The sequence below is a fragment of the Caloenas nicobarica genome, chromosome 3, assembly GCF_036013445.1.
Source record: "Caloenas nicobarica isolate bCalNic1 chromosome 3, bCalNic1.hap1, whole genome shotgun sequence".
NCBI lineage: Eukaryota > Metazoa > Chordata > Aves > Columbiformes > Columbidae > Caloenas > Caloenas nicobarica.
Window position 1 is genome coordinate 111,141,085 of NC_088247.1, and position 17,176 is coordinate 111,158,260.

The following is a 17,176-nucleotide window of genomic DNA, read 5'->3' on the forward strand; positions in this document are numbered from 1 at the left end:
ACCAGATACCAAGTCACTGTAAGTGCAGTAATACCTTCATCGGACCAGGCCCTGGCCTTGCCAAATGTCCACAGCGCTGTTACTGGAGCAGAGGCTTGAGCACCACAGGTGGCTGCTGAGCTGGGATGCTGCCAGTTGCCTGAGGAAGGCTGAAGTTCCTCTGAGGTGTAAACAGCACCTGGATCACCCTTGTAACCCTCACAGGGCAGATGTCAAGCTTGGGTGAGTACTTCAGGAGACACAGCCGCAGGCAGACACAGCCACAGGCAGACACACACAATGCGCACGTTTCCAGACCACAAAACAGGTACTGCCCTTTTCTGGTGGAAACGGCCCACTTCAAGCTGTAGGCAAGTTTGTGTTTTTTTTTTTTGTTTTGTTTTTTTTTTTTTCCAAAAGTGCCTGCGTATTTAAAAAAAAAAAAAATCATTTGAAGGCAGCCACAGTTCAGCTAACAGGACTGTAACCACAGCTGAGGTAGGTCTGGGGAGCACTTGTGCTGTGAGCTGATGTGCCACCCCAGTGACAGCCCTTCATCCAGTGTGGTGGAAGGTGGCTTCTCAGACTGCCCATCCAAACTGAGTTCTCTGCTTTTTCAAAAAACAAAGGGGCTTCTGCAGAACTCAGCGGTCTAAATGTTAATCCTGCTTTACGGAACCCAGCTCTTGTTTAATACCTGCTACCTCTCCTCATTCCTTATCTACGCATCATTGACCAAAATCAAATGACACCGATTAGCTATGTTTTATTCATCTGAAGTAAAAGCCCTTGGTTCTTTTCGAGGCTCTAGCGATTATCAAGTTCCTGAGCTATGCTTTATGGAGACTAAATCTAAGCAGGCACATATTGCCTGCCTTTTCCCTCATCTCCCTTAGTCCTGGAGATGCTTTCCATTACATCAGTTATTTTCAGTTTATGTTAAAATCTTGCAGGATGCACTCTCTTCTCATTTGTTCTGTTTTCCCTAATTTTTTATTTGTAAAAATGGAAAGGCTCCCTCGTTTTCATAACTTGCATTTCAACAATGCTTCTCTCATTATAGTCTTTTAGGTTTCGTTTATTTGTTTCAATTAAAATAAGAAGTGTTACATTAAGGTGCTCTTCTACTATTACATATAGAATATGTTCCATGAAGTTGAAACATCAATAATTTAAAATATTTTACGTAAATTATTCTTGTTACCTTTCACTGCTGCAAGTATTATGGTGCACTTAAAAATTGGGGTACAGGATTCAGTACTGAGAGTGTTTGTGTTAATGCTAGTGAAACGAAGCCAGTTTGGCTTTGATCTAAAGTAATTTTTCAGGTGTTCCAACATTGTTTATTTCTCAAATTTGATATTTTTATTATACATCAGATTTTTTTTTTCTCAGCTTATTATTTTTAGTGTATTATATATGGTAAGAAGTAGGATTTAAAATGTGTGTTGGTTGCTTCACCTAACTTTTACTGTGTAAGGTTTTATATCTTTGTAGTGCTATGACAGCCACATACTTACCTGCTCAATCAAAGTGGCAGAGCAGTACCTATGCCTGCTTTACAGATAAGAAAACTGAAGCAAAAGAGACTTACTTGGTTTTTATCTCCTGGCTTACACTCATTTCATAATTTTCTTGCCTTTCCCCAGCTTCCAGGCTCCTATCCATTGCTCTGATCTAGGTTGTCTCAGAATTTCATCACATTCTGGGCACTGGCTGCTTTCAAAGTCTCAGTTTACCTTCAGTATGTATGTGTGGACACACGGTAAAGGAAAACTTATCTTCTCCCCCTGTTTCCTCACTAATTCTTGAAAGCAGCTGAGAAATCCAGAATTTAAAAAAAAAAAGACACAAATTTAATAAAAACCAGATATCACGTTTCTATTTCCTACACGTGATCTGCAACACTCATACTGTACAGAAAGATGAGAGGGGCAAAGGACATTTTTCAGATCCACATGGTTGGTGAAACACAGAGGAGATGGTGAAACTTGCAATCTCTCCTGTTACAGCTTTTTCACACAAGTAAGAGAAGAAAAGCTTTCCATAAAAATAGTAAAAAAAAAAAAAGGGAAGTTTACAAAAAACAGAACAGAGGTAGACAAAAACTTTAAGATATACTGTTCATCTAAGAGAAATTTTTAACTGCTTCTTTACACAAAATGTAACACCTGCTTTGTTTTAAGCTAGTGGTGTCCTAGAAGAGCATTACTCTTATCAATATACAGAATTTTAAAGCTGATCACTTGATCCCAAAGCTCCAGAGTCTCACTGATGAGTAAGTTCAAGAACAGAAGCCAAGTCCTGCTGGCTCTGTGAGCTCCTATATGGGCCTACAGCTGCCCACTAGGGGTTTGCTAGGGTGCAGCCAAGGGTGTTCTCTGCTAGACCTTTTTATTTCCAAAGAGAGGGAAAAGTAAGAAGAAGGAAGTAAATCTCCTTAGGAAAAACATCCCACAGTTCAACTGAAATGGCAAATGCAAAGTTAAAAAAAAAATAATAAAAAGCTACACATCATGAAAGATAAAACAGTAGAATAAACATATATACATGTAGAGGTTTTCAAAACAGTTGTATCTTAAAGTAAAAACATAACTCAGGAAAATGACAGGCAGTATTAACAGAGACATTCTGCTTAAGTATTTGGTATTTTAATTTACAAACATGGACTTTCTCTTCTGTGTTTATTTCAGGAAAACATGGGGTCATGCTGTAAGGTTCTGGTATTAGCATTCTCTTCTTATTTTTCCTTTGAAAAGTGTATGATTTTTCCTGTTCATTTTGCTGTTTGTTCTGTGTGTGAAGTGGGAGCAGATCACTATGCAGAATGGTTTACCCTGATGCTGTTCTGGGAAAACAGGAAGCTAAGTTAGATATGTTAATTTGGATTCAACCTTTTAAGAAAACACTTCATCATATCCACTTTTGGCAACAAACAAACAGGATGCCTTTGCTGTTGCTTTATCTTCTTTTGATCTTCTTTTCTTTTTGAGGTTACTGTGTTTTCACTGGGAAGTTTGCTTCCAAGGGTTTCTCTTCCTATTCTGATCACAAACTGGTAAAGAGTGAGACAATCCTCCCTACCACACAGTTCTGCTGCTTTTTCTGACAGATGTATGACAGGTACAATTTCTGTGCTGTCAAGAGCACAGAAAGTATACTTGTTATTTTACTAAGAGTAGGACTCCTGAGATCTAAAAAAACAAATCAATTCTTCAAATGTTAACAGTGAAGGTCTTGAACTTTGCATCTTTTAGAGGATGGCTCTTCCACCTTCAGTGCTTCTAAATTACTGGAATCAGATCTGCCCTTATCCAAGATAACAGTTATACCAGACAGAAGGTACCCTCCGCCTCCACTCATTGTCAGTTTTGGGTGGCTTCGATCTGGTAAGACCTTTAAAAAAATAAAACCAAAAAAACCAAGTAAAAAGTCACTCTATATGTGCACATCAAATTGTGTAATTTAAACTTACAGTATAAGATGTATTTTTTTTTCAGCCACCACAACAAACAGCCATTTCATTTGGAAAGTGTATTTGTACTTAAAGGGCAAAACATCTGCATACCAGAAACCAGCTATAGAAATACATAAGACTACAGGCTACTGCCTTACTGATGACTTCTTCATGGCATTTCCAGCACAGTTACAAAGTCAAGGTTTGGGAGACACGAAAGTCTTATTAATCTGTTCAGAACTGGTGTACTTCGCAAGAAACCACAGCTGGTGTAACAAAACAGCATTAATACAGTAATTTCCAGCTCTGTCACTATAATCTGTACATAGCTGCTCTTAAGGTAAGACAGGGCAATGAACCACCACTTTCAGCTACATTACACTTTTCTGGAACTGCTTTCTCTTCGGTTACGCTTCCTCCTTGCTTTGGCCGTCACCACAGGTCTAAGCTGATGTACAGGAGATAGGGCACTATTGTTCCAAACTGCACCGGGACACAGTGACCCTTCCCAAGCATAAATTGTGTGAATGTCTTCATCTATCAATCTCCTCATCATTCCCAATTTAGTCACCTGATCAATAGTCAGTAATCATGGCCACCCTTGAATTAAATCATCCCCTTAAAAATAATTTCCTACAGGCTCCAGAAGCCTATGTGCAAGGAGGAAATCAGTCAAATGCAATAATAACCTCCTCAGAGGCGGTGAGCTGCTTAGAGATCAGATATGCTTCTGCTGCTTCACAGCTGACAGGGTACTCCACATGTGCAAACATCTTGTTCAAACAAAGTTAGTCAAACTGACATTTTTCACTCCTTTTCATCTTGTTCTCATTGTTCAGTTCCTAGACCAGAAACTTCTTGTTACTTTAGTTCCAGGAAATGTGTTATTTAAAGACACTGACTTTGTAAGTCACCACCATTCTTAACATTACAAATTTTTCTTCAGCTATCAAACCAACTGGAAATGAATAAACAGTTGTAATATTTTGCTGTTATACATCTCTCTTACACGACATTAGATTGTTCCTCACATCAGACTAGCCACTAAAGCAGCACAACTTTTAAATTTGTCACTGTGCTACAAGTATTTCGGCAACTGTTCAAATGAAATGCTTTGGAAGAAGAAAATAAAGTATTTCCACTTTAAATTGTTGCGATGAAGCATTAAAACTCTTCAGAATATTTTCCCACTGCCGTCAGGTAAAACAGCATGAGCTTACACATAGTCAGTCCAAACCCCACATTTTCAGAGTGTTTTGTTCCCCAGTATTCACGCAGCTTTGACAACCACTTACTGCGATCCTTACCTGGTAGTTTCGTAGCCAGGTTTCAGACAGCTTTAGGTTAATAACACCACCTCTTTCCCTCAGCTTTGCATAACATTCTAGTAATGGCTTAAAAAAAACCAAATAGTAGGTTATACAGGCAAATAGTCTCAAACTTGAACTATAACAGCTAAAATAACATACTTGATTTACCTCTTTATACTGGCAGTAGACAACAAAAGGCCTTGAAGGAGCAACAAATTCCAATAAAGAAAGTAATAAAGGAGTGGGATGAAACTTGCTGGCTACAATTAAGCTGCAAAACAAATTTCATGCGCATTAGTTTTCTGCTTCTAAAACCTATTCATCAAGTGACATTTTCTCCTACTTAGCACAGTGATCAATTATAGCTTAGATGTTGCTCATCAGCCTGTTTTCATGGCTCTAACAACTCCCAAAATATAAAAACAAATCATGATTTCCTACTTGCATAATTAAGAGGATAAAACACTTGTTCCCCGAAGTGTGGGATATTAAACACATTGCAAAACCACTCATTTCAGCTCTGTTGAACTCCACAGTAATTCTTGCAACCTAAGAATTTGCATGCTGCTTTCTCTACCCTAAGACCATTGTCCAAATACAATTAAAATTTGTGACTGCCTATTGTTGCTTAGAATGCAACCCCAGTCGTGACTCTTTAAACTGGCTAATCTTCATTAAATACAGTTTTATATAACAATGTTAGTATTTGAGGAGAAAACAATCTCTTAATGGTATAACTTGGATTTACAGATGGTTAAGATTCTCTAGTGATACCTAGAGTTTTAATAAAAAAAAAAAATCACTGCTAAACTAGATTGCAAGAAATGGTCAAGTAAATCAGTTAATAAGTTGTACTTGTGCAGAAAGAATGGGGCTGTAAAACTAATTCTCCACTATACAGATACTAGATGAGATGACCCATTAATTAACATTTGCTCTCCAGGGGAACGTACAGCACTGGAGACAGCATTAAACTTACCTAACAAAAGGGAGGTAAAAATGGATGTTCAATTTCCTAAACACAACATATAAAAAGAAGTGAGACAATTCCTCTTCTACAGTTGTTTCCATTTCGTTTTTCTGCCAGCCATGGGCTATTTACTTCAAATCCAAACTTCAAAAATTTTGTGCTCAGTAATTAATCAAGCAGACTATAAAGAAAAAAAAAATACTCCAAACTATGTCTCAGAAGGCTTGGAGTGCTGCACTGACACTGCCAGACAACAGGAAGGTAAGTGAGAAATGAGAGAGACTGTGAAATATCAAATTCTGTCCTCTCATATGGCAGCACATATTGCTGTCAGCAGGTAGTCTGGCCAGTTGCAAAATTAATGTAATTGGTGAGAGGGCAGGAGGAGGTAGAAGAAGGACAAGGGTAGAGAGAGGGGGTGTGATCTAATTCTGAACACATGGAGTGTCTATAAACCAATTTCAACCTTCCATAGTATCAGAAAAATGTAATAGTCTATCTTAAAGAAGTAGTCTTTAAAAGAATACCAAATCCCTAATGAAAGTCTTCCTTTTCTCCTTCAAAGACCTATGACAGACGTCAACTCTCATAAATGGAATTGACAAAATAGAAATTTCTTTACTCTGACAGCAAATCCTAATCTTTCTCCCCACCTCCAACATTAGCTAGCTTTTACTTTTCCTTTCCCTGTTTCTCTCTTGCAAAACAAAACAAAATCCTGACCTCTCTGCCTGCTTCTACTCCTGTGACAAGTCATTAGTTTGAAGTATTTCTTTATTCCATGCCAGTTTTTCCTGGCTTAGCAGTATAGGTACCCTGTGGGCAAGCAGTGGGCTTGGTGACTAAAGAAAGGTGATCCTGACTGGGCCATCTGGGAGAGCATCCTCAGGCAACCACACACTTCTCTTCCCCTCATCATGCCCAAGGCTTCCTAAAGCAATAAATCACTCATCCCTTCAAGTACATCATTTGTTACAGCTTTTATGAGTTACAAAGAACAAAAGAAGCACACAAGCAACTGAAAACATATTAACAAGAGGTAAATACTGAATAGGCTTCCCTGAACTCCATCGACAACCAAATATACTATTTTACACTCCAGGAAAAATCAAGTCAAATATTAACTTTCACTTTGCCAGACCATGCACAGACATTAATTATAATGATGGGTGCAGGAGACTGCAGTAAAACCAGAACAAAACTCTGGCGCTATTTAGGCAGCTTAATGGTCATCCAGCCACAGGCGCTGCCAGCGGTGCAGCTGCTGCCACATAGATGTGCAGGACTTCTACAAACCTCCAGGAATGTTTTATTGCTTCAGAGAACACCTTTCTCTGAATCTTTATAGAAAAGGCTGATTCCAGCACTTAAATGTACTAGATGAGATATACTAAAATATGAATGAATGAGAGTTAAAACATTTCATAATAATAATAATAAAAAAAAAAATCACACAAGCATTTAAACATAACCAATAAGCAGGTATTAAAATTTATCTGAGTAGAACGGCTTTATTCCCAGTGAGCCAATATTCTTAGGAGGAAAAAATGAATATGAATGTTATTAAATTAACTAAATCGATGTTACTTGATTAACTCAAATCATTTCAGCATTTGCTAAGAACATAATGAAAAAGTCACAATCACCAAACTCTCTTTCACTATTGCGGGGCTGAATTTCTAGGGATATGTTTATCGTTATTTGTTTTAAACTTCTGATATTAAATCTTCATGTTAAATTGTTCCTTGGGAACAATTGATCCGGGCAAAGCAGCTAAAATGAAATTATGTGTTTTTTCCTGTGTAAAAAAAAAAAAGTGTTTCTAGAAACCAACCAACCAGCCCTCCAAAACAACAAACTTCATTCCAATTTAATAAACTTAAGACCTCAGGTTCTACTTTGCTAATTAGAAATCTGTGATTTTTATCAGCAGTCATTTACTATTAAGTTCTACCTCAGTTCTGCTTCTCTTTGGATAGAATAGATTTTTTAATGTTTACTCATAGCTAATCAAGAAACTATGACTTTTAGATCATGAAATTTCAAACCACAGGAAAAAAACCCCTCAACCAGGTAAGAACCAAACAAAACACACCTGGGTTGACTGCTTGCTTGTAGACATTAGGGAAAAAAATAGGATATTTTTAAAACAAAGCTTTTGTTTCAAATGAAGTTATTTTCTGTAGATGTGTTTTCAAACAGGTGACTTTACTGACCACAAACAAACTCACCCATCAGCATTCTTCTCTCTTAACAAAGTAGCGGTTTCTATTAGCTTTTTTCTTCTCTCCCATTGTTTTCTTTGCTTTTCCCGAACCTTTGAACAAAAAAACAAATAGTCTGCACTTTAGATGGTAATTATGTACTGGATCACTACTGCATAGACTGCATTTTCATGTTTTGCATCTTAGAAGGCTTAATGTAAAACAAAAGACAACATAGAGTTCCATTATAACACCTGAATAAGCTGTATTTCAGCATGTCTGATTCAGATGGTAGATTTTTAAGTATATAGGCACTGTAAAACTTGAATAGCCACAACAAATAATCTTACATTTTCTTTATTTTCTTTTTCTTTGTTCTCTTTAAATTCTACATCTTCAGTGTTAATGTCCATTGTTTCTTGCTCTTCTGTTTGTTTGACCTCCACAGCTGTTTCAGTAGTAGATTCCTCTTCTTTCTCCTGCAGGGAAGTTTGCTTCCCATCAGTTATTCCATTGCTTTCTTCCTCCACTAGCATGTTATCTTCAGGTTCTGAAGGCAGAGTCTCTGTAGAAAATGTCCCAGAGAGGAGACTATCCACTTTGCTAAGAGGAAATTCATGAAGATTATCAAAAAAAACCTTTGGAAATCCGAAACAACTGGTAGCAGCTCTAACAGGTTCCCCTCCTGGATACATCTGAATAATGGATCCATAGCCTATGAGAGCAAAAGAATCAAAAACACGTTGGAAAGCCAGGATTTCTGAGGCCAATGAAGCATAAATTAAGAATAGGTAAGTAAATTGCCTGCTCTTAATCTAACCTTCATCAAATTTGACAGGCTGTTGAAGTATGCCTCAAGGTGGAAAATCTTTACTGGAAGGACAACTGCAAAGAAGGAAGGACTGCAACTCAGAAGGGCAAGATAACTGAAAGATGTATTAAACATATATGTTCTGTGCTAACCTTAAATACAAGCAATGACATTGTTAGAAAAGCTAATTTAATTAAGAATTAAAAAGACAAATTTTCTGTAATATTTGTTACTCACAACTATGGAGTAGTTTTGATAAAAAATAAAAGCTAATTTAACCAGCATTAATAGGCAAAGAATTTCTTCATCATTCGGATGCTCCCCCTAAAGAAAGAGATGTCAGATGTTTAAATATACTAATAAGAACTTTTCAACAGTTGTATTGAAATTGCATATTATTTCATTTACTTCAGAAAGTATCTGAATGGCCAAAAGTTGCTGAAACAAAACCAATTTACAGTATAACTGCCTGTGTGACAGCACATCTGGGTGCACAACATCACATCACGCTTCCTGCCTTGCAAGCTCTGGAATATAATTGTCACCTCTGTCTAATGTCTTTGAATGACTTACAAAGCAACTAATTCATTGACCTTGAGAAATAAAACCAAGTCAAACTTCTAGAATATGCTCAAGAAAATGTCATATACCATTTTTAAAATGCACATTTTACTGATGTTAAATCTCTGACACAGTAAACAAGAGGAGCGACAACATTTCCAGTGCTGTGGGCTGTCTGAATCCCAGTGTTCCTATTCCTGTTTTCTGCCATTCTCTGTCCTGGACTTCCCAGGTGCCTGGGAAGAACCTCCATACAAGCTCTTTACAGCCTTTTCTAAACATGATGTCATTATACTAAGATAGAAGCTAAAATAGATCGACATCCAGTGATAACAACTTTAAATTTCATACTTTTTAAAATAGTGAAAAATAAATTCCAACTGAAATATGCAAAATACAACTTTCTCCAATAGAAATACAATTCATCTCTTTGAATACTGGAAACAGTAAAAGATTTTAAAAACTGAGAAAATATTTTGAAGTACTGCCTTTAAAAGTATCACAGAGACGTGTGTTTCCTAAGTTTCAAGTAAGCCCTCGGTCTGTACGTTACTAAAGCTGCCGTGTTCCTTACCTCCCATTCGTTCCATCACTGCACCCAGCACAAGGCCTGCACATGTTTCCATTACAATCATCTTGTTGCCAGCACGGATGTTTCCTAAAGTCAACATCTGAGCTAAGGTGTCATATCGCAAGTGGCTAGAAGACAGAGGGTTTTAAGAAACACCAAATTAGTTTTCTTACAGTTAGAAATACTCAGGAGTCTGTCAACAAAAAGTTGGATTACAGGTAGATTTTCAGATAACAGCATCAGTGGCCTTCAGAGTGACCATGCAGAAACTTCTGATTAACCATCTGGTAATAAAGAAGCTCTAGAAATAAAGCCAACAAGAAATTAGCAGGGAATGGGTGTTCAGGTTTACAAAGAAAACAGCAAAAGTAGGATATGAAGTAGGGTGCACATAATAAAGTGCACATCTCAGGCTGTGCCAGCCAGCCAAAATATTTTTTAAACTTCATTTTTTTGCTCTCAGCTTAGTAAAGACTAGATGGTATTTGAATGCATTTCCTAATCCAGTGATGTATCCTCAGTGATTTTCATCTGTTTCACAGTAGCACGCCCTGCCTGCAATCCAGGATCAAAACTGACTCCACTGACTGCAGTGCATGCACTGAAGAGACTCACTGATGGCCAAGGAAACTACAAATAATCTTAACAGATAAATAAAGCCAAGTGAAGGAAATGGGGGAAGGAGAAGGAAAAAAGGTTTGAGAAACCTTAAATAACATAAATTTGGGGTTTTTAAGGCTCAGCATCTTAGATCTACTATTCCTACTTTAAAATAATAAATCATTAAACCCAACAATTCCTGTTTCTGGCAGCTGGCTTCTTATCTTGATTACTGAGCCAGAAAGCAGAGACAATGTGACACTGACCAAAACCATCTAAGAGATATCTCTGAAAATGCAAAGAGCCTCTGGGGATGGTAGGAAAATGGTAAAAGCTGATGCTGCATTCAAAAGTTTTCCTTTTTGCCACAATAACATATTGATTCATTTTCTATTTCACACTATTTTTCATTAATTTGCAAACTTTCCACTAACAGGAAAAAAAGAAGAAATGTGAGTATTATATACTCTGGTATAATACAGGTGTTTTAAAAACTATTAAAATATCTTTATGTTATAATTTGAAAAAATAAACAAATGAAAACTTACTTAATTTTTCCGGGTTCCCTTGCATAATACATTGTTGAAAGAATGCGAGTGGATGGCTTCACAATTGTAATAACTGCCTCATATCTGTAAGAAACACATAGTATTAGTCTTACTTTAAGCTCAACAGATGATAGAACTACTAAGTATTTTCCAGATTTTAAAATTCACTTACTTTTTTTTCTTCTTCTTTATGTATTTATCTTGAGCAAATTCTGTTTTGTCTCTGAACGTTGTACTGTTCTCTATTAACTGTTGAACTATTTCCTTGGAAAAGACAATTTATTTTTATTATAGCTGGTATTTATTTCTCATTAATTTCATATATAGTATTTTTTAAACAAACACGGAAAATACTTTCTTCCAGTAGAGGCATGTATACCAGTAACTTCTACTGACACTAATGGCAAAGTAAATTTCTACTAATCAACATGAAAGGTGAAGCACTACCCTGACTATGTGCAGGAATTTAATCATATACGTCTGTCTCTAAGTGTTCTTTAAGTACATAATGCCAGCAAAAAAATGCTAAAACTGCAAATGCATATCCTGGAAACAGGGTATTTTGTGGGAAGCAGTCTGGTAGGTGCCAGAACTGACTCATAAGAGAGGGCAGACTCATGCAGCCAGAATGAAGAAAAAGCAGGACTGGTCCTCTCAGCATCAGCAAGTCATTACTTCAGCCCTTTCTGTGAAGCCTCAGCACCTATTTATCCTATGCTGAATGTGAAAAAGACTACCCTGCTTTCTCCAAGGGATTAGCTATTTTAAATTTAATTTATTTAGAATGAGGCAGTTATTATGGAACTGACATACATTCTGTCAGTCTCACTTTCCCCATAGTAACCAGATTGCGTGACAGTACCATATGTCCTATGTGAAGCTATACAGGCAAAAATGTTTTACAAAAATAAAACAAAACAAGGAACCTGATGTCATATGTAATATTTACTTTAATTCAAGTCCCTCTTTGGGTCTCTGGTCTGACTTTAGCATCTCTGTCTCTGAGAGTATCCTTTTTTCCCACCCTGTGCTAGTTCTTGCCCTGTACCCTGGCCATCTATCAGACATGTCCCTTACTCCACTTAATTTCTTCTGCCTCCCAAATTGTACTAGACTCCTGTACCAGCTCCTTGCACAACATCAAACTCCTTAGCGTTGACTATTTCCTACACTACTCCCTCTAACTTCTTCCTTCTCTAGCTCCCAGGTTTTCCCAGAATCCCAGGTTTTGTTTCCTGGTCTCCTTGTTCTAATCTCCCTTTGCCAGTCCAACACGTCTTCCCCGTACTTTCAGGTTCCAGCTGGAGGGATCATTAAGACCTCCAACAGAAAAAAGCTTTCATTGCTCGGGGTTTCCCTCCATGCCTGCAATACAAGAACAAATGCCGCAAAGCGCTGTTTTGGTTGTTATGTTCGAAGTAGTTTAACTGCTAAAATTGTAAGTTTATATTAAATGTGCAGGAAGAGCAATAGTATAACCTGGCTTCACGGGAGTCTGGAGAGGGTGGTGAGGAATGACAAAAGGAGTATCTTCAATGGGGACACTGCATCTCCCATTGTACTTCAAGAACCTGCTACAAAATACAGTGGTGCAAGTAATTCTCACCTGCTATCGCTGCTTTTCAAGCCATTATTTCCTTCAAACTCTTAAAATGTATTAATAATGGCATGAAACAGCATACCTTTATTTTTTTGCCTTATTTTTGGAAAAAGTTAAATGCAGCGTCTGAGTTGGGTGTTTTTTGTTCTTTCGTTCCAGTAAAATTTACAGTGAGGAAACTGGGGACTATTTCTCTAGGGTAAGCAAAAGTCAGAGGGATGCTGCAGCACTATGCAATGCCCTGGGAGTACGTGCCACTTCATGCCTTCATCCCAACACCTATCCCTCAGACCTGGGAAGGATTTGGGAAGCGATGGCAAAATCAAAGCCCATTAACACTGAGGTTGCTTTATTTCAAAGAACAATCATCTCTAAACTGAGCCTGCATCACAAAGACATGCCATTCACAAACATGAGTTCAAATTTTACCAGACATTTATGGAAGAATAATATCTATTGCTGCTAATACAACACAGTCTAAAATGAATATTCAGCTACAGTTCAGAAGCCAGAGTTAACAAAGTAGGATATTTTAATAACCTAAAATAACAGCACAGTAGACATACGTCACAGACATCCTGAGGACATACAGAAAAGCCGGAGTGATATTCTGCCACAGATAATGAGAACAAATGGAAAACGTCAAAGCCATCAGACTGATTAGTACATTCTTCTCAAAGAGCTAACATCACTAGCAGCAACTATGGAAACAGAAGAAAAAATGTTCTAAACTCCTTGAACCCATCCATTATTAAGCAGGCAGAAGCAGAACAGCTGGTCTGAAAAGCAGCAGCACACAGCAAGACACAAAGAAAAGATGAACTTGATGAGCAATATCTTATTTTTATTTCAAAGGGTAAACCAAAGATGAGAGAATTTAGACTGGCAACATGTGCAGAACAGAACTGGCTGAAATGTTTAACAACATTTAAGATGGTCTCACTTCTTTCGGACAATGTCCAGGATAAAATCAAATCCCTCTTCTAACAGAACAGAACTGAGCTCTCGAGAATATTCTTAGCTTTTGAGGTGCAGATAAAACACAGGCATCACATGTGTTTGGCAGGTACCGCCTGGAGGCACATGGATAGCACATGTTACATAGGGTGTTATTTGTTAATACTTTTGTGTTTATCCATAATCCTTTCCTACACCTTTGATAGTTTAATTATGGCATGATTTTAATATGTCCGTAATACAGAAATATTTTCAGTCTTATAAAAAGCAAACTAAAAGGCGATTATACTAGCTGTATTTCCTTAACAGTTTTAATATTTCTTTTTGTATCTTATGAGTTCCAATGCTGTAAAAATTTGTACTTTACTCTCTATTGACAAAGTTGCCAACCTTACATTATTTTCTCTGAAAACAGCCTTTGCATTTTTGTAAAAACAGATCTTTAGGAAAAACATGACTTGGCCAGGAGAACAAAGAAAAAGCACTGAAGCCTATGCACTGATGAAAAGAATAGCTTATTTCATAAACTAAAATATAACCATTAAGCTAGCAGAGAAATGACACCAAAACCTTATTTTTACCTGTCCTTTAATACCTTTGTCCTTCAAAGCCTTTATGTCATCATGAGTCAGTTTTTGAGACTTTCCATCGTCAACTATGTTACGATTATCTGTACCTGCTTCTTTTGTTTCTAAAGGAAAAGGATATAGACTTGTAAAATCTAGCTCTAAATATCTTTAAATAGGAGAAACATATGACTTTAGTTTCGCAGAAAGTAGACTTCTCAGGATTAAACCCATATGCTTCATGGCCTTGCAAAGTATTGCCTAAGCAATCAATGAAATGTAACATGTAAAGCACACCTTAGTATATATATTCACCCAAAATAAGGTTCAAATTTTCTCCCATATTAAAAACGTTTTTTGTTACAGGAGTAGTTACAGCAGATCAAGACAAAACCATGCAGTTCTATGACAGAAATAATATAAGTAATGTTAAGTTAACAAATGATTAACAGAAAGCTTCTTCATCATCTTTGGTATTGTCAAAGAAACAAATTAATTTGAACTCGTTTTTCCAAACACCAGTCAATCCTCTGTAATACCTGTAGTAGTCTCTTCCACCTCTTGCTTTGGCTGGAGGTTTCCACCACTGGTTACTTCAAATGTGGTTCCATAAATATGTCCAATAGCATTATCCAGATAGAACCACTGCTTCTCAAAAATAATTTTTCTGAAATAATAATTTAAAAAATAATATTAAAAGCATTAATTTTTACTATGTCTGAAACCCACAATAACTGAAAGTAAACTACAGCTTCATACATGCCATTTTTATCTATGTTCTTGAAGAAAACCCAGAAAAGCATAAAAAGTGAAATGCTAACTACTATTAACTACAAAACCACATTACACTGAAACCAATTAGGAAAAGAACAAAGAACTTAAATTGAGCATATAGTGAGAAAAATTTTTTGTTGTTTTTCAAAAGAATTCTAAACTGGCAGATAAAACAAGGATATAGTACTTGAACTATATAGTACCAGTTTTGACAGAGAAAGCCAGAAAAAGGCAATGAATGAAATTAATCTAAAGTATATTAAGTCTAGGCTGGGTCATGCAGATTAGTGCAAAAACATGAGCATGAACCTGTATTTTGCAGAGCTCCTTTGAAACAACATTTGCCAAAAGACTATGAAGAAAACAGACAGCACAGTGTCATGTAATCCTAGAAATGTTTAATAAAAAAAGGATTTGATTTTGCCTTTCATTTTGATTGTACTAAGGGAGGTTTGCATTTTTCCTTCTTCACACAAAAAAGGACTCACAAAGCCTTTAACTTCCAGACTGACCTACAAAGTTTTCCTTGCTGACCAGAGAAATACCGATCTTGCCAAATGAAATGGGTACCAGTGTCTATGCCGCACTCACATTTGAATGAAAACTTACCAACACAAGCTCTTATTATGCTGATTATACTCAGCACTAATTCTGAAGCTAAGCAAAAAGGTTGGGTTCTTTCTTATTTTCAGTTTTCTGCTGACTGAAGTATGAAATTCATGCACATATCTTACACACAGTATTACTTGTATCCCGAAATACAATCCAGAATTTAAATAAAGCGTAAGAATAAAAACTTTTCAAGAGGCATTTATTACCAAACCCTCTTAATAAAAAAGGCACTATATTTGCTCATGTGAAGTCTATTAATCCCTGCCAATCCAGATTTTAAAAGACCAATTAAAGATAAAATGACTAATAAAAGACTTGAAATGGCTGAAAATAATTTAGATAGATAAAAAATGGCGTGTGTGCGCTCAAATTTCATTCTAATGACCATTCTAAACAGAATATCCAACCACATGTTCTTGGAATGTCCTTGCCCTCAGCAGATTATAGAAATGGAAAAAATTAATGCAAAAGTTATTTACTTTTCTGTGGCAACATTTCTTCTTTGCCTTTTTAATTCCTTCTTTTGCGATGGGGTATTAAACAACTGAAGAGGGACCTAACGAACAGATCTTGGCAGTGCTCTGCAGGCTAACAGAGTAACTACCTGAGTTTGATGCCAGAATCTACTGGCAAACATTAAGCCTGTTGATAACCAGTACTCCCAAGTTCCTAGGTCTGAGCTATCCCATTTTCAAACCAGCCTCGTTCAAGCATAGTACCTTTAAATCTCCATGCTACTGAATCAGATGTCTGGCCACATTACCCAACACTGACTTCTACACATTGGTCTATAAAATTGTCTGCTGCAATGGGAAGAGCCCAGGCTGTGTCCACTGACTGCAGCATTTCCTGCTGGGGCGCATGCGCTTCTTGCTATGCCAGTTGGCCTAGGAAAGAGAGATAGGAGACCTTTCATAGCATCCTCTCCAAAGCAGGAACTGTCCAGAGCTGACAGCTGCCATCCTCCTACAGTTTAACCCCGATGAGAACACTGAATCCAATCCCTGTCATAACAAGGCAATGCTGCACCTCGCAGAAATCACACCCCACAGTGAGAGAAGTCTGAGGAAGATCCTCTTCTCGGGCTGCTGCACCTTTTCTCAGCCGGCACCAGTTTGACAATAACAACACAAAACCAGCTTAAATATCTTACAAACTCTCACAAGAAACGCGGCTCGGAAATCTCCTGGGTTTATTTTCTGGGACATAGTAACTAAGACAGCATTGAAATCTTTCACGCTGTCTGTCAGCCTAGCGAGGCCGTCCCTCCCGGCTGGCACGGCAGGAGAGCTGAGGGTCACACCGGCCGCACCGAGACGCCCACTTCCCTCTGGCGCAATGGCCGCCGGAGCCGCCTCACAGGCGGGGGCGGAGACAGGAAGGCGCAATCATCTGCCGAGGGGGTGGGTGACAAGTGGCATCGGAAGCCCCAGGCCGGCCCCTCACCTCCGCCGCAGCACGGGTACCGCTTTGAACACGTCGTCCCGCTTCAGGACGGCGCAATCCCCCTCACGGATGCGCGGGCCTAGCCCCGGGCCGGCCTCCATCGCCGCCGCCGCAGCTCGTGCGCCCTCCGCCGCGTGGGCAGTCAGTGCGCAGGCGCAGCCGGCGGCGCATGCGCGCTGCAGCGGGGCCAGCGGGAGCAGAGGGCGGGCG

General features: G+C 38.0%; 1 protein-coding gene across 6 annotated transcripts; it reads right to left on the reverse strand.

The window, feature by feature from the left end:
- Positions 1–1,887: 1,887 nt before the first annotated feature.
- Positions 1,888–17,108, reverse strand: TRMT6 (tRNA methyltransferase 6 non-catalytic subunit). 6 transcript variants are annotated; one of them, XM_065631056.1, is made up of 11 exons: positions 16,967–17,108; positions 14,674–14,801; positions 14,150–14,259; positions 11,184–11,275; positions 11,012–11,095; positions 9,867–9,991; positions 8,271–8,635; positions 7,948–8,033; positions 4,915–5,017; positions 4,744–4,830; positions 1,888–2,822 (listed from the first exon to the last, which is right to left on the reverse strand). In XM_065631056.1, exons 1-11 carry the CDS (start codon positions 17,065–17,067, stop codon positions 2,706–2,708), a joined length of 1,398 nt encoding a protein of 465 aa, XP_065487128.1. In that variant the 5' UTR covers positions 17,068–17,108; the 3' UTR covers positions 1,888–2,705. The 6 variants fall into 6 exon arrangements, with proteins under 6 accessions (XP_065487128.1, XP_065487130.1, XP_065487127.1 ...); XM_065631058.1 differs by having other exon boundaries at positions 2,703–2,827; XM_065631055.1 differs by having other exon boundaries at positions 2,745–3,375.
- Positions 17,109–17,176: the final 68 nt, after the last annotated feature.